The 18,836-nt window shown below is 39.3% G+C and overlaps 1 protein-coding gene across 1 annotated transcript in view; it reads right to left on the bottom strand.

The window, feature by feature from the left end:
* PGM5 (phosphoglucomutase 5) overlaps positions 1-18,836 on the bottom strand; it is an 80,484-nt gene that overhangs the window by 30,810 nt on the left and 30,838 nt on the right. Inside the window, exon 7 of the mRNA XM_068422237.1 lies at positions 3,363-3,478. Coding sequence (XP_068278338.1) covers positions 3,363-3,478 — 116 coding nt within the window. The remainder of the gene's footprint in view (positions 1-3,362; positions 3,479-18,836) is intronic.

Genomic DNA, 18,836 nt, shown 5'->3' with positions numbered 1-18,836 from the left:
GAAATTCCAGCTAGGCTGGATTATCTTGGTACACAAGCCGTTGGTCTCCACTGCTGTTCAGTCAGTTTGATGATAGAATTTGGAGCTGTAAAACCCCTTTCTCTTACACAGAACAGCATGTTTCCCACTCTGATCAGCTATATGCTACATTTTTTTAAATATTCCGTGCTGAAAGCTAAAGAAGTGCCAAGTTTCAGTTCCCTAAATAGATGTGATTGAGGGGAAAGCTGTAAAATTGATTTAAATGCCCTATACTGGCAGAAACCTGTGAGAGTCAGGCAGCTTAGGACATTACTAAAAGATTCGCAATAAGGTAAATATTTATCGCTAAAAACAGCTCACATCGCTAAGGTATTGGTCATCTACAGACCAGACTGTGTTTTACAAATAAACCTGCTGGCATATGAGACATTTTCAGACAGCTGCATTGAATTGAAAGATGATAAGGAAACTGAAGCAGGGAGAAAAACAAACTTCAGGCACCACAGTCATTTCATAATTGCCCTATAGGCACTGTCACAATTCATTTACACAGCAACTACACACGCACTGAGGAATTTAAACCCAGTGCTCAAGATGTCTGGATGCCCATGGGATTGAATCCTGAGGGTTCAGATTAGCCTTTAGACGGCATTGGCTTAAATGGGAGGTCAGGACGCTTTCTACACTGAAGTGCTGCAGGTACAACAAAGCTCATCTGACCAGAACTTACCGGGATGCACAGATTAAATATTGCTGTAGAGCAGCTCTCCATGCTGGTCAGCAATATGTTGTTCAAGCACCCTTAGAATTCACAAGAAACAGAATTTATCATGAATCTGAAGGATCAATGATAGGACAGGAGAACCAGATTAAGGCAGGAACACACAGAGCGCTAGGAATGCAGAGACTGGTGTGAGGTCAAGAGACAGAAGCTGCAAAATTGGGAAGATTTTGCTATAGTACAAAATGCAATTGTTTCAGGGCCCTGAAGAAGGATACAAACAAAGGAAAAAAATCAAGTGCAAGAACAGAGAGAAGTTAGAGAAATTATATGGCCTAGGAGAACAGACAAATTCCAGAGGCCCTTCCTTGAACTCTATGAGACATCTGTCCCTCTTTCCCAACTTCAACAACCATCTGATACTCAGGGTAATAAAGTTAGGCCAACACAGACCACAATGCCCTCAGTGTTGCAGTAGATCAAGCCCTGAAACCACTTCTCTTGATTCCTGTATATCCGATCTGCTGGGCTAAAGTCAACCAATGCTTGGGACAGCCTGCTTAGCAAGACCTGAATGTGCCTTCTCAATTGTGCCAGGGAAATTTGGTGTTTGGCTTTTTTTATAACTGCATCACAAAATTTTAATGACAAGTCTCCTCAAAGCAGACAAGGCTTCTACTAAGCAACCAAAGATTCTTCCCTTCTCCCTGAGACAGAAAGCATCTGTAAAAGTCTTACTCGGCATCACTAGATGAAGATGGTCTAGAAGCCTTACCTCCCAAGCAGAAACAGGCCCAAGGCAGTGGTTTGTCATGGCATATGGCACATAGAGGCCATCCCTGCTTGCTTTACATACTTCTACAGATAGAACTGCATGCAGTAGGAGATGCTGCACTCTGGGCTAAGGTACCCAGATGTACTTCTGCCTATGGGAACTCACTATCAAACTCCTACAAGCTCCTTCCAGTCAAAACCCACACTTCGCTTTCTTCAGCATGATGATGAAGGCGGGAGTGTCTTCCAAATAATTTGTGTGCTAATGAGGTCATACTGATGTCTCAAGACCCACCCAAGTTTCGTGAAAATATCTGGTTTTGGAAGGGCAGGAGGAACTTCAATATTTAGAGGGAAGGAGTACACAACTGTCCTGGTGAAAAAGGATCAAAAAGCAGTGAGAGTTGAGAACTCCCCAGTCCAGACCTTTCATGGGCAAACGGAGACACAGTCTAAGAACACACTACAACAAATGGTAGTACATTCTGAAAGGTACAAGATATTCCTGCCCCTCTCTCCAAGTTAGAACTCACTCAGTGACCTTGCAGAACACCCTTTGAAAAAAACTATTCAAAAGATACATTCAAGGCAATAGAAATCTGTGCCACTCACAGCAATTAAGCCAAGGCATCCAGGTTGCTAATCATGGGACATTGGTTCCCATTCACCACAGAAAGAAAATAAACATTCATTATTAATTTAAATTCTCTTACTTTTTACAGATAGATACCCAAAGAAATCCAACACATTTTTGGTTCTTCCATCATAGTCCATTCTGATACTTACAGACAGTTAATGACAGGCTAACACATAAAGTGGCATGTCTATGGCTTAAAGGTATCCTCATTTTAAAAAAAGCAGCATTCTGCTCTAATTGACCTCAACCAACAAACTTAATGACTTAACTCAATCAAAGCAAAATGAAATTTGTCACCAAGTTTCACTGCATGATAAATTCTTTTCTATGAAAAGCTGTAGCCAACGAATTATACACCAAAATAAAGAACTCCATGGAACTCAAACTACAGAATAAATTATTAGCCAGGCAAATGGTTAAGTTATTCTGATATGTGCTCATTCAAAAACACTTGTAACATAACCCTACTAATAAATAAAAAGAAGAAATAATTTCTGTGCCAGAATCCAGGAAAGAAAAAAAGAAACACTGTAAAATGTATACATTTTTTCTCATAAACCAAAACCACGTTTGTGCAGATTGACAGACTACGTATTTTGTTTGCTCTAATGCTTCCTGTCCGTTCTGAATTCATGTGGGCTCAAATTTGTCTTTCATTCTGCATTCTATTGTTTGACTGGTTCTTGGGACAGATAAAGGAGAAATAGTTAGGGAAAACACAGATGCTGACATGTAACTGAATTTCTTCTAATGACGATTTTATCAGAGTTTTGAGTAATTATGATGTTTCAAAAAGGGATGCCTGCAACAGGTTTGATTAGACATACCATAAGACATACCAATCCTCATACTTTGTACACTGAATCACATTAGGAAAAACCATGTGGTTTTTCCATACAGGCAAAATCCCTCCAAATGCTGTTGCAGTCTGTGAAAAGACTATTACAGTGAGACCTTTCTGCATTATGTTCAAGTCAGAAGAGAGTGCAGGGCACCTCCAAAAGCTGTCTGGGCAGTGATAAGATTGCCTATGGCTTCTGAATGTCCATCTTCTGCATTTTTCATACCTCAAGGTACCGGACACCAGAGTTGCAAGAAGACCCTCAAGATGTGAACAACTGACAGTTCTCTGTTCCAGCACAAGACAGAGTTAATTTGCTGATTCTTCTGGCTTTGACTTGAGGCACCCAGGAAAATTAAAAGTTGTAATTAAAGGTCTGCGGAAATTTTTGATTATGTATTACTTACCAGTGCCAAAGCTTTCCTCTCCACAAAGCGAGCAACGTCCAGAGTCCATGAGATTGGAAAAATATCTCCAGCCTGAAGGTGTCTCATACACAGGAACCTTCATTACTTTTGCTACTCTGGAAAATACACAATAAAACAACACACGATTAAGACAGTGCTTTTTCTACACACGGCCTGAGATCAGTTGCAGAATATTCTAGGTCTTGCTACACCTCCTGACATCTGGGCTATAAATTAAAAAAAAACAGAACAGATGAACAGCACCATTCAAAACTGATCCTTGTCTCAGAAACTGACTTCAACCAAAACCCAGGTATGTTTATACACTAAGTGCAGTATTTTGGAATACGTAGGACTTCAGCTCTATAGGCTTTACCAGTATCTTTCTCTTGTTACTGAGCAAGCAAGAGTTACATCTAGATACACACAGTTTTGTTACACTAATATTTTAAGAAAGTTAAAGTACCATGTTGAAGTACCTTCCTTTTCAAAACACAGATGGCCAACACCGATACGCCTGAAAGACGTTTTTACTTGTGTTCATGTGTTCAAAGCCAAGACAATACAGGAATGTTTCCAAGATGCAGCATCTCCTCTAAAAACACTTTCCCAGTCTCAGCCTGAGTCTGAACTTACTTTCCCTGTCTCCTCTGATGCACCTAGATGAAATACTCCCACTAGCTGTCTGACCTGTCAGTATTTTCAAGAACCAAAATAAACCACCATATAAGCTGGATGTGCTTTCCCTTCCCCGGGCTGTTAACTGGTAATTATTCCTGTTATAAACTCTAATGAAAAAATCCTTTATTGGACTGAAAAACAAGAAGGATAAAAAAACCAAATCCTCTAAGGAACCCACTACCAAGCTGGGATTTACGCAGAATGAATATTATCATTCTTCTAGTTTCTAATTGTATTTGCTTGTTTTCATTGTCTGCCTATGACTTTCAGAGACAACTGTTTTTTAATATGAAAAATAAGACTTGAGATATAGTCAAGTAATCTGACTGGCTAAAAGGGACCTTATGATCTCCCTAGGATTGCTGCAACAATCACACCTAACAAACATTTCCTAAATTCCACCCACACAGAAGAATACTTGACGTGAGACAATTTACATAATTTTAACTGCAGTCAAACCCAGGCAAAGCAGATCAATCAAAGCAGGATTCAACATGCTTAAAACAATCCACCCAGAAGTTACAAGGCGAAAGCAGTCACCTCTCTGATGAATGGAGGAACACCTGTTTTCAGATGGTCCATCACTCTGTCTTGAAGTAGGCGCGTAAGGTAGGTGGGATGGACTGTCCAAATATGCAAATACTGACCCTTTCAAAACCTGGTACATAAATGTACCTAAATGGCAGTTCAGCCCTTAAGTATTCTCTCTGAAATCTTGAAATTATTAATCAGCACTGGTATTAAGTCTCCAAATCCACTTTTTTTTTACATAATACATATCCATTGCTATCTAAGTCTTCTCCTATTCAGCTTAGGTGTTCATTTTTGTACTTATACATTACATCTAAAAAGAGGGCTTTTTAAATTAAATAGAGTAAGAATTGCTGATACTTATTTGAAAAGAGCAAAAGAGGTGCCTGGAGAAAAAAATATTATCATAATGTTTAATCCTAAACTCAGTTTTCACGTCTCTAGTTTAGAGGTAGAGGCAAGTGTATACCTCCTTGTGTTTATACAGCACTAGGTATAGTATTGGCCCTTACGAATGCTGCTGCAATAAGAGAGGTTATACAGTGCAGAGCTGAACAGGTTTCTGGCTGGCTCTGCAAAAAATCAAGAACATAAAAGGATTTAATCTCTGTGTGACAGTAACTGCAGGCTGGGAACAGGACTGTAGAGCCAAAAAGTAGAAAACAATCAACCAGAAAACAACGGCTAACATGCTGGAAGAGCAAAACCAATTCTCTTGAGGTAGCCTAACAATACAGCAGAAATACCTTTGCTTGCAGAAATGTTCCCATATCCTCGTACTGTTTTTGGAGAAGGAAATCCTCTCCCTTTCACTTTCTGTATTCCTCTAGCCTGGGGACAAATAGCCTTGGATGGACCTGTCTTGACCAACACCAAAGGTTTCCAGGGGCTGTATGGTTTTCAAAGATTTCTATGCACTAGGCTATCACTGAAAATACAGATGTTGATTCTGTTGGCATTTGGCTTACTTTAAACTAAGCCTTTCAAACAAACAAACAAACAAACATAATATACATATAAACATATACATAAAAAGTTTATAGTGAAATATGACAGATTGCTCCTTGCAATATTTTTTTTTTCTTGACTCTTAAGGCTTTAACAGAGTAAGTAAGTAGGAGCACAATGAAAATTAAGCATACTCTTTTTTTTATTGCCATTTTACTGAAATAAAGAATCATCACTGGAAGTCTCCATAAATGCAGAATGTGCCTTTCTGCAACCTATAGACATTTAAGGTGAATGATCACCCCAGGAAACATGAGAGGAGTTCCCAGTTCCCAGAGGTAGATGCAAAAAATCCTCCAACCTGCAGACTCAGAGAAATAATGTGCAGCATCAGATCAAACAAATAATGCAAACTACAGGAAAATACCCACAGAGGAAGGAAACCAATATTCTGTAACTGGGAAATTACTAGATCTTCAAAGCCAGGGAAAACCAAGATTAAATGTGGGAAGGGGGAGGGATTTTTAATGCTCCTACATCTACATCTTTCTAAACAAGAAATACGACCGACATGATTTTAGTCCAGAGAAAGTGAAAAAAAAAGTATCTTAATTTACAAAACTTTTTTTTCACTTTACATTCACCAGTCTGCTTTCCTGTAGACAAAATCAGAGCTTTCAGTCACTGCTACACCAAGTAGCCAGGTTTTTTTTTAAGAAAGTGCCAGCTGAGACAAAAGGATAGCATCCCTTGTGGACCAAGACTCAGAAATTATTTTCTATGTACCACTGAAGATTTCTAACACTACCAAATGCAGCATAAGACTTCATGACAAGCTTGAAAGATACTGTCTCCTGGTCAGACAATATATTACTTCTCTCAGAAAGTGAGTTTTGGAACTGGTGCTGCAAAGAGTTTATATCTTGCAGAGGTCTCACTCACCAGAGTAAATTTTATATGTCCTTATATATATGTATAATGCACCGTCATCAAGACACTGATGCAGTAGTGCTCCTGTAAGGGCAATACTGCTGTCTCCAAGTCCTCTGGGTGAAGGTGTTAGCTGTCAAAAGGCCTGACTCGATGGATGGAATATACTTCCAGAGCAATTCAAAATAAAAATTGGTAAAAAATATGCCATGTGAATAGTCTATTTGAAGTAAAGGTATTCTATTTATGTCTAACCACACAGTTGATATACCTGTGTTTATATGTTCCATGAGTATGAACTATGTAGAAGGAATACAACAAACCATGGATATTCTGGGTCTTGTCACCTCAGACATTTAATAGGACAGACTTCAAACAGTATTCTTGCTTGCCTTCTTTCAGCCTAAGTGCTCACTACATCAATGAGATTACACAATAAAGCTTCTTCTGTCTCCATGTAGCACTAAATAGCTCTTGCTAGACTGGGAAACGGGGTATTTACACTTGGACCTAAAACAAAGGGCCCATATTAGAGCGAAAAGTATTTATGTTCCCAGTATGCTGAAATACTAATTAAGGAGAAAAAAAAATCAAAGAAGAGTGGACTGTATTTTTTGCAATTTCACACATTACTTAAAACTGTATTTTGTGAATTTAAAAAAGCAGGAGCAGCTGTTTTTAAATAAGAAGATAATAAAATGAGCTAAAATAAGAATATAAATTATTGTAAGGTTATATAGTTAAATTTACCCTCATACTGTACAACTTCACTCTCATTTTTATTTTGAAGAGCTAGCCCCACACTACCTACACTGACCTCCACTTTTTATTAAAACACAAGGAGAACACATACAACACAACCATGAGAAGCAGTCTGAGTTATTTTATCACTAGAAAACAGAATTATTGGAGAGTTTATTACCAACACAGAACTGTTAAGCCAATTCTTCAACTCTACAATAAGTCTCACCAAAGCATGAGCTGGCCAGTTCATAATAAAGGTAATAATGAACATAATAATAATCTTCATAATGAAGATCAGGATTTTTGAAAATTTCCTGTGAGAAAAAAAATATTAAAAGCTAATTCTAGAATTGCTCCTGAAAGCCTTAACAGACTAATGTGGAAAACTTACTTGTTTGACACCAGGCAACTGGACAATTGTACAGCTGCACATCTGAATATCCCAGATGTTCTTCCTTATACTTCATAGCCATATGCATGTCACCTAACTAGGAAAACAGAGGGTACAGGACTCTTGATAGCCCAAATGATTTTCCTTGGAATTACAGTAAAAATATTATCCTATTTAAACTGTGTAAAAAGATAACATACCATTGAAATAAAAATGTTCTTTTATTTAAAAGGGTCAAAGGAATATCCTTGTGATACCTTTCTTTCAGTTTTCAGTGGAGACAATAGACTATTTTTCACAGGTCAGCTAATAAAGCAAAGTGGTCCTTGAGGGTATCCCCCAGTCACCCTGGTTTTGCACTAGCAAAACACCACTGACTTCAGCAGAATTACCCTGACTTACATCAATGAAAGCCAGAGGGAATTTTGCTCCAACCTATTCTCTACAATGCCACAAAAAGACCTGATGAATACACATCACTCAGACACAACAAATGGCCTGCAGCAAGCTGACTTTCTTGTGCCCAGTGGAGCTTTTACAACTGAGAATAGATCGGTCAATCAAACAAAATTATCCTGCCAAAGTCATGGTGCCTGCTCACCACAAAGATAAAGGTCACAGCACTGGGAGAAGGGCTTCCTTTGACATCTCTCATGAACTGTTGTAAATGTCTGGCTAGAGTTCTGCATTGTAGCTGAAATGCTGGCTAGGGTAAACTGCAGCATCACGTTCATTCTGGTGTCTTAACTTGGAGGAAGAAAGAGATATTAATGACAGAATCACTAAAGAAGCAGCTATTGCATGTCCTTGTCTCTCTTGTCTTCCGCCACCTGTAGGTATCAGCTGCACATGTGAAAGATGCTTACAGACACCTGGGTGGGCAGGCTTCAAAACACAGACTGGGACTGGTGTTCCATGGACACATTTTTTTTCAATCCTACTCCTCTCTGTGGAGCCAATGTGAAGTAGACAAGGTGCAGTAATTTAGAGAGCAATGAGCCTGATTCAGCAGAAGGGTAAGCACTCTCAGACCCTAACAAACAGGAAATGAAGGAATTTGTGGGACAGACATGGGGGCCACTAAAGGTTAGTGTATGGTAGCAGCATTTCACAAGAGATCAGACCTCTGTAATGGTTTCTTTCAGAGTTACTGGCTGTAGAAGAAAAACGTTTCACACTGGGTCTTCTAAATCTCTACTTAGCCACTGAAGTAGACTGTGTTATCTAATCTCCAGCTGATAAAAGCCTCATTTGATATAAGGCCTGAAGTATATTTTATTTTAAAGACAAGACTATGGTTTGACTGAAACTAGGAAAAACAATTTTTCTTCCTACTTCTGTAGTCTTTCTTCAGACAAAGACTAAAAAACATCTCAAGCAACGATCTGCATCTGATTTACCAAGAAAATAATTTCTCTAGCTGAAAATAAGAGTCTTCACACAGTCCAACCTCAGCATACAAATGCGTTTTATTTGATATTTTACTGCATAAGATGCTTCAAAATTTTTGTAACACTCTGGACACTTCTGAGATCAAAACAACTGACTTATGTTTGCCTACATCAATTTTTCCATTCCTTTATTAGAGATCCCGCTTTTGCTATTCTCTAACTATATAGTATGGTCTTTGCCTTGATGGGCTTACTTAAGTGTACTTGCAACCAGACCTAAAATTTAATGGGTTCATTCTTTTGGAGTACTAAGCTGACATTTAGGATTGAACTCCTATCATGCTGCCACAGTTTCTTTTCCATCTCATCATTTGCATTAGTTATCTCATTCCCTCTCCAACAGTCAAATTTCTTTTGTAAAGAATTTTTTTTTAATTTTACTGAAAATCTAGAAACAATATTCATTGCCTTTTCAGTCACTGAGTCCCATCCCGTTCTCACTGCATGACGTTTCCACTTGTTCTTTCTGTGGTCTCTTCTTGTTGATGCTGAAGAGGTGTTTGTTACTTCATTTCTCAACTTTGGAAGTCTAATTTAGCTCACCTTTGGTCAGTTTCCTCTTCATTCTTGCTATTTCTCAAGATGCAGGAGCCATGAACTAAATGGTTTTAACCTTTTTCTTCAGTCTCATCTGTAAGTCTCTCCTTTTTAACTACGCAACACCAATAGCCTGTAAGAAATTCACAGCAGTACCAATGACAGCACCAGCACTGGCACCAAGTATAATGTGAAATGGATGCTCTGCTTCTGGATGTTTTCACTCTGTCTGCACCGCTTTTCCTTAAAAGGCTTGAACCGCATATTGTGCAAGGAGCAGAACTAAAACAACAGCCACCCCCTTATATGGTCAAGTATTACAGTGTTACTCCTTCAGAGTCTTTAATTTATTAAGCAAAAAGCAACGGAATGCTAAGCCCTCGCACACAACACACATAACCAGGATATGTCACTAAGATAAGATGTAAACTGCCATGGCTGGCAGAGAGGCTGTCAGGAGCACAGGGCAGAAAAAAAAAATAGCAGACAAGAAGTTCCTTTTCTTTCTGCTTTCTAGTATGCCACATCTCACAGAGAAAGATCATAGTAACAGAAATCAATAAACAAAAAGCATCTGAAGACACTTTAGCTACAGAGGATCTAAAAACATTTGGCTTTTTTGGTTTTGCTTCCTCCCCACCCCTGCAAAGTTTTAACTCTAAAATGCTTCTGCGGGTGGACTAAAGGTACACTGAATCAAGGTCTGGTGTTCAGGGATAGTTTCTGTCTTGAGAACTGTTAACTACAGGTGGCTTTTTTTGGCTGATAATAGTTCTGAGGGTGGTTATGGCTTGCTAATAACTGCAGAAATCATCTCCATGTTAAACTCTGTTCAGGACAAGTTGAATTCCCTTTCTATCAATGAAGCCTCCTGGCACTCACGCAACGTAACTGTGGTGCCAACTAACTCTTCCAATAGTCTCTCCTGTCTCAGTCTCACATTGGCCCTTTGCCATGTTTGAAATCTTTCAACAGCAAAAACTAAAAATTATCCCAGCACAAAGGCAAAGTCCTATAACACAACCTACCTTGCTTGTGCCTTGTAACACACAGCAACCATAAATACTAGAAACTTATCTGAGCTACACGGAATACATTAATGTTCAGCACAATCACCACTATACTCCAAGGACATGAACTATTGCATGGAAGGTCACCCCCTTGTCTTTAAATTCCTAAAACAAACAAATTAAAAACTTAGTATCTCCCTTTGGGTCCTTCAAGTTCATTGGAGTTTTTCTGTCTCCTGTAGAAGCAGACTTGAAAAGGCTTGCACCGTCACAGGGATAGTTAAAACACTTATCAGGATACCAAACATAGACATGGGGTGGGCCCTGCAGTTATCTGCACTCCCTGTTGCCACCTATAGGCGATGGTGTGAACAAACATCTCAAGCTTTCATACCATCGAGCTTCCCTGCACGCAAACTCTGTTAATACCTCAGTCAAATGCTACAAGCACCTTCTGCAACGTACCAAAAAAAGACAGCACATTTTAAAGGACTTGAGACACTTTATAAAATAATGGTAAGCTAATTTGTGTCCCAGTCCCAACAGGCAACTTTCTGATTCAGTCCCAAGGCATAAAAGTAAATTCATGTGCCTAACTTCATAGCCAGCTACAGAGCCAGGGGAGCACTGCAGAACTGAAATGCACTTGTAAGCAGGCCAACAGCTGCAGCACTGTTCTGCTTCAAATACCTGAGAAAGGGCTGCAGAATGCCTTTGCCTCTTCCCTGCTCTTCAGGGAGTAAGCGGTCAAGTAAAAATAGCCAGCACAGCTCCTTGCTGAGTCTGCCTTTGCCTTCAAAACTAATGTGATAAAACTGCCCACTGTGGGCAGGAGGTTTAAGGACTCTTTTTATGGACACTGTACTTTAGCCTAGTCTCCCTAATTTGCTGTGCAGTGAACTGCCACTGATGCAGAATTCACTGGTGAACAGGGACAGTAAACACACCTTTAACAAATACACAAAGCAGATGGCATGCAAAGACGGAATTTTTCAACCCATATTTGCAGGTGCTGCAAGTAGGTTATTGTTGTAGTGATCAAGGTACGAAATTACTGCCAATGTTACAACTATCAATAGCATCTGAGTTACATATGTATTATCACAGTGAGATTGTTACCATTGCCAGTTTGTGGGCACTATGAGGCACTAAAGAATCTTTTTCTGAGAAGTTAAATCACTTTTAAGAAGATGCACTGGAGTAGACCTCATACACAGGCATTTTAAGGCCTTGAGTACAGCTTTGGCTTATAAATCCCTCTCTGAAGTCTGGATGATAACAGAGTCCTACTGATGAGATTCCATGGGAGAAAAAGGTTCTCTGAAAAGCTAAGTGTTTAATTCAATTTAACCGAGGTTTGTGCATATGGAAACTAAGAACTTCCCTTCTTTTCCAGGTAATACAGCATTGAAGAAATCCCACCATGAAAAACTGGACTTTATCAGAAACCTTTCCTTCAGACAGGAAACTGGCCAATGAGCCTACAACATCTGTTTCTGCTCAGCCAGACTATCATGATATGGACAGTGTTGTCAGCAGGAGAGCACTGTAGCTCAGACTAAAAACACACAATACTTTGCAGTCTCCAGAAAAAAAAAAAAACCACAACAAAATCCCCTCTGTCAGCTTTTAAAAAAATCTCAGCACCTTTTGACAGATTTTAGCGTGGAGCAGATGTTCAGAAAACAATCAGAAATGGACACAACTGCTAGACGCTAGGCTTTTGCAAAATAACAATAAAATTAAATTGAATAAATATTCAGTGGTGTTTGCTATAAGTAGAGCTACTATGAAGCACTTTCTTGAAATTGCTTTTAACACTGTAATGCTCCATTTATTACTAATGTAATAAATACATTAGTAGGTCAAGAGAAAAAAAATTCTTCCTGCCTTTTTTTAAAAGAAAAATTATTTTAATCATAATGAGAAACCTTTAATTCCAGAATAAGTATTTCTACTCTTATTACACGCAGTGGAACCAGGTCTTATGTGAATTCACATCTAACTGCTAGAAATGATTCTCAGTTACTTTTTACTAGGAACTAGTTGAGTGTAAAATTCTGTTTCCAAACTATTAATAATTTTACCTATTTGAACTCCACACATGGACAACACTTCTCTTGTCTTTCTCTCCCATGGAATGATACAAGTCAGAATGAATCCACTGTGTTTAAAACTAACCCAGGCTGTCAACCTGAATGCCTGTATCTGAGCTGAATTTGCTAAAAGCAAGAGTTTATCCTAAGTACAGTATTTATACTAGTGTCCTTTTCTGCTGTGTGTGGGGGAAAACACAGATATGATGGGATGAGAAGAAACAAGAAAGGAGTCCAGGAACAAGTCTGCAGCATTTCTAAGGTGCAGCTCCACAAAACTCGTAGCCCAAATTTTTGTGGGAAGAAAGGACTAGAGTGATTTAAGTCCTGTTGGACACTCACCAACCTTAGGCAGCTCTGAAGGAGCAACTGACAGTAAAACATAGGCCATATTGTGTAACCCTATAACCTCATGGTTATAGAGTTAAAACATATGCCATATTGTGCATTATAGGTTAAAACATACAACACATTGTGCAAGCTCTATAACCTCATGGCAAAGAAGCTATCTGTTAAGCAGGAAGCAGTCTGGTCCCATCAGTGTGGCACTGGTGCCCCCGTTGGCTGGTCTTCTTCACAGGCTAGGTTTGGTGCTTTGCTAGCACAAACACAAGCAGTGGGACTCTAGATAGCATTTCTGCACTGCTCTGTATTGTACCACATAGACATATGGGCTTATCCAAGCTTCCATGAAAAACACTGCACTGTGTGAAGGAGACGTGATTCAAGCTTTGCCAAATTACTGCACTGTATTTTCCTTAGCTGGAGCAGTGTCCAGAATGTTCACAAGCTTTATACAATTTCAAACTTCAGTACTGCCTGTGGACATGCAACCCAGTTTTCTGAGTTGTGTTCCTCCTACCCCTTCCACTTCCATGTCTTCTTATGCCCTGCTCCAGCATGCCACCCACACTGAGATTTATGAAGAGAAGCAACCTAGGAGGTCTGCACTAGGGGATGCTGAATCAGTCGCAGCACTACTTCAATTTCTCCTTTACAGGACAACAAGTGTTTTATACAAGGGCTCAGTCCCCAAAAGTCATGAGGATAGTACATAATAAAATGGGGGAAAAGACAGAACACTGAAGTCATGGAAAAACTAGTACTTTTCTGCAAAATTTTTTTTCTACGTTCTACATTAATTTTTTAAAATAAACTGTTACAAAAGCCTTTCATATTTCCATTCAAATCTCTGGAGGTTCTCATGTGTCCAAAAGATAAGGGTGCTTAAGTATTTTTGCCGAACTGCTGCCAAGAGGCAAAAATCAACTATTTTGCTTTATTGAGTATTAAGCACCCATTATAAAGCAAGACTGTACTGTAAGACTTGTTTCCAAGAAATCTGCTAACAAATTCAGTACCTTGCAGACAGAAATACTGCTCCTTATGAAGAGAAAAAAAATTGATGACAAGGCTGATAGGTCTGTGTAAATACAGATAAGTTGGAAGGTTTATTGTTTTAAAGGGAGGGAAGAAGTCATTTCAATGTGCAAAAATGGATGTGTTCATCATCTTGCTTTGATTTCTCCTCATTGTGTACATCTATATAGAAAAACAGGATGCTGAGGACACACCTTATAAAGAAGCCCAATGATTCTTTAGTGTAACTAAAGCTAGCTGTTTGTCTGTGCTGAGACTATAAATTGCATGTGTTCCTCCTGCCTAGCTCCTGCAGACCCCTCCTTTGTCTTTAACCAGAAGTACCAATAGGAAAATTCTGTCCTTCATATGACTTTATTTAACCTTGCACTCAAGACTCATCAAACAGATTAGCTTGACTAAGGTATCAGTCACCACTAACAAACAAATTGTAGCTGAGATGGACTCCAAAGCTCGTGGGAGGAAGGCCAGTTTGTCAGATCCACATGGGGGAAGAAAACCGTCTAGAATAAACAGTTATTGAATGTTAAGAAGTTCTTTTTCTTCTGTGAGTCTCTGCCCATATGGATTCAATTCACGAGTCTCCCAAGTCACAGGGTGATGTTTAAAAGATCCTAAATATAGCCAGTTGAAGAAGCAGCATGTAAAACAGCTCTCCTTAAACTGGGGCATGAGCAACAGGCACAGGAAGAACTCAGTATACTCCTTGTCCATTTTATCTCAGGTATGGGAATAGTCTTAGGCATGCTAAAGCATTGCCAAAACTCTCAACCATTCATTAGTAACGAACTTTTAACATGCTGAATGATCCATTTGTAGAATTTCCAAAAAGATATTGCCAGGCTTTCCACAGCTCTTTTCTTTCCGGTGAAACAAAGAATTGAATTATCTGGTATAAATAACAAAGTGCTCTGAAAACATATGACATGTGGAGCTTGATTCATTCTGCATTTGATGGTGGCTGTAAGGACAGAAAAGGAAGGGTCTGATGGGTTAGTTTAAGCTGCAGTTAAACATTATTACATTAAAGTCAGCAGGATGTTCAACAAATATTGCATTCCAGCAAGTTACAAGAACCTAAATCTACTCTCTAATTATGCTGGCTGAGTGATACCCACCACAAAGACAATTTTTGCAAAGGAGCAAAGTCAGATTTGAACTGGATGAGGAGCATGCAGCTCACAGATTGGTAACACTGTCAGTAAGATCCTAAAACTGGCAAAGGCAAGCATGAATCATGCCTCTTAAGCATTTCTAAATGATGGAAGAAAGAGCAAAACAAACCATGTTTCTACAGAGTTTGGACAAAAAGAAGCTAAGAGAGCTTTCAGTATACCTGCTGGGGAGCTGGTTCGTTTGAACATGAGTGTCACGGTTTAAAGGCCAAACCAGGACAATGAGGAAGTAATCTTACAAATCTATCAGCTCACAGTAGGCCTCCTGAAAACATACAGACTCGTATGATTTTAGACCACAATGTCTTGTGTTTCTGAAGAACTATCTAAGCAAGATCCAGGTAACTAGGAAGGGTGTAGAATTAGCTCTTGATTCTGGAAGAAAGAAGAACCAAGAGCTGGTGTGGACCAGTGCACGAGTGCTGACAACCAATGCTGTCTGGCCCACAAAAGTGCTCTCCTTATGATCATATCATGCCCAATCCTCCCTAAGAAATCAATCTTCACGTGAGAAGAAAGATACTGAGAAAAATATGACACTGGATGATTGCAGAGGTAAAACAATCCAATAGAGTACCCCAGCAGTGAGCGATTGGGCCAGTCAGGAGCAGCTGTTAAAGAACTTAAGATTCCAGTTTACAATTATATCTATGACTAAGCTAATTTCCTAACACAACTCAGCAATAAGTGTACGGAGACATTTGCTGTATCTATATTATTCCTCTCTGGAATCACAGAAAGATTCTGCAGGCCTGTCAAATGACCTATAATGCCTGCACATTGACATTAAGTAAGGAGGCTCTCTAGCATACTGCAGGAGACCCATAGCATGCTGTAAGTCTTCTCATCAGAGGAACGATAAGAGTTATTGCAGAAAAAGAGATAGGGAGTGGCACACCTTTAGCATGCCACCTGGCAGTCTATCCATAGATAGGGTTCTGTCAGTCTTGGGCAGGGGGGAAGCAAATTTTGCCACAGTATTGTGGTGTTCGGTGGTAGAAAATAGCCAAAGTGTGGCGTTGCTCTCTCACTCTTCCTAGATGGAAAGTACACAATAAAAGTTAAAAGGAAATGTGAAAAACATGAAGAAAATGGAATCAAGGGGCAAACAACAGTCAGAGCACTGAAAATCCCTTAAACAATATGAATTACAGTGATTATGGATGTCCCTTAATCCAGACTACCTATAACGATTAGTAATGTTTATGACATTTCAATAAAAGGACATCCTGGAGTACCAGGAAGATATTGCTGAACTTTGTTAGTTAGAGATGGAAATAAATACCTTCTAGAGCACACACAGACAGAGCACAGGTGCTGTAGTCCTACACATACCACACCTGAGATCCATGCTACTAAACAGAATAAACAAAAAAGAGCAATCCTTAAAGGAAATTTAGAGGCTATGGCTTAGTCCACGCTGTAACATTTTGGCAACTTCATGATGTTGTTTTACTGGTAATACATGCTACCTGGACAGTAAAACCCTAATGAGTTACATCAACAACAAAGCCTGTACTTCTTCTCAGAAACTCAAAATGAGTGATAAAATTGATATAAATGATGAAAACAGGAAAATTATCACTGGTCTCCCAGCCAAATCAGCTTGGGTAAAAAACTATTCATGCATTACAGTAATAAGCTATATAACATGGGAAATTACTCTTCTTCTCTTTAATATAACACACACACAATCCCTGTATAATATGCAAGTTCACGAAAATGCCATCGCTGCCTTTGAACTGCACATTTCCAGGAACCCAAACATACAAGTCTGAAAACTTCTAACAAAAAGTATCACAGTAACTAATGCTGTTTTCAACTGTTTCTCTTGGTTACAAATGTATTGGAAAGCTTTGCACAAGATGCAGTCTGTGTAACCCTTTCTTATTATGGGTTTGTTTTCTTCAGTGTGTGGGACGTTAACAGGTGTACTCATCATGATGTTCCACATCAAATGCTGTTCTCATGTTGCTTTTGTCATCAGTTTGAGATTCAAATCCAAAATGCATAACTTTGCACCCTCTTCTGTAAATGTTGCAAGAGTCAACTCCCAAAGGAAGTATAACCTTCAAGACAGAGTGCCTGTGACTCCCTGCCATGTGAAAACTTCATCGTCCCCTTCACACAAGCTCTAACAGAATGACTGGAAACAGCTGTTGACATATACAGTATCTAGATATGGCTGTGCTAAAACTAAGGATAAAGCGAGAGACAAAAGCTACTTTGCTAAAGACAATTAGCAAACACAAGCATTTCTACGAGTATTCAATGAGGGAGAGATGTGCTTTGGCAGCAACATACCCCAATAGAATTTTGTCTTTCACATAATAAAACCAGTTGGCACAGTGCTCAGAGTCTCTGTGAGATTAAATTAGAATCATAGAATACTTCAAGTTGGAGGGGACCCATAAGGACCATCATGTCCAACTCCCTGTTCCTCACAGGACTACCTAAAACTAAACCATATGACTAAGAGCATTGTTCAGACGCTCCTTGAACTCTGACAGACTTGGTGCCGTGACCACTTCCCTGGGGAGCCTGTTCCAGGAACAAATTGCACACATATGCACTGTAGATTCACACAGAATCTGAGGTTTGATTGCAGAGTTCATAGTACTAATGAAGAAAAGTCCCACCATCTGGTAAGCATGTGGCCATGCTCTCCAGATGCACCACAGTAATCCCTGAGGTTATTCATGCCCTTCCTGGCTGAGACACAAGAATCACTTTTCATTACTACTTCAGCATTCATATGCCTATAGAGTAAATTAACTCCTCTTTCTCAGCAAATTAAAGGATGGAGGGAACAGATGGCGATCAGATATGATGACTTCTAGCATACTCATGGAATTTGTACATAACAAATGTAATTCCTTTAGATTCCAAGCTTGTTTTAGCCTCCAGATTCTGCCATGGCTCAGCAGCAGAAAGATTATGCCTTGTTCTAGGACAGATACTGTCCACTATTTTTATGACTGTAGCTGACTGTATTAGACAGTCTGTGTCTGTCCCATTCCCAACAGCATGGCCTGTGACTAGTTAAGCTCCACGAGCAAAGGCAGGTTTTTTGGTATATACATCCAGATAAACAGCTGTCACTGCTACGCTGTAGTATGCTGTATTAACAGCCTGCCTTGTTACTGAATTCCTGAATAAGGCAGGTAGGACAATCTTCTTAATGCATGGAAGGAACAGAAACAAACAAGAAGACTCAGGTTGTTTAAAGCAAGCCTGTCCCTGGAAAAGGAAATTCACCTACCAATATAAGACACACCTGAGCACAAAATGACACAAATTAATTTCAGTAGTAGACTTTGTCCCATTAAGGATTTGGCAAAAACTTCATATTTAGTGCAACAATGAAATGTCAGAAGGGCCTGCAACACATGCATTCTATGGGGGAAAAAAACAAAGCTTGAACGAGGAACAACCAACACTCAAAGCTTCCACACCTCCCCACCCTCAAACAGCAACATTTTCTGTTCTAGCCTGAAGTCCTGTATGGTCACGGCTGCATATAAAACCTGTGAGTTTTCCACCAATAAAAATGGTCTACGAAGGCAAGGGGGAAATGTTTTTTAAATTTTCTTATTCAAT

The sequence above is a fragment of the Nyctibius grandis genome, chromosome Z (assembly GCF_013368605.1).
Source record: "Nyctibius grandis isolate bNycGra1 chromosome Z, bNycGra1.pri, whole genome shotgun sequence".
NCBI classification, from domain to species: Eukaryota; Metazoa; Chordata; class Aves; order Nyctibiiformes; family Nyctibiidae; genus Nyctibius; species Nyctibius grandis.
The sequence above is the reverse complement of the archived record's forward strand: the minus strand, read 5'-3'. Positions and strand labels throughout refer to the sequence as shown.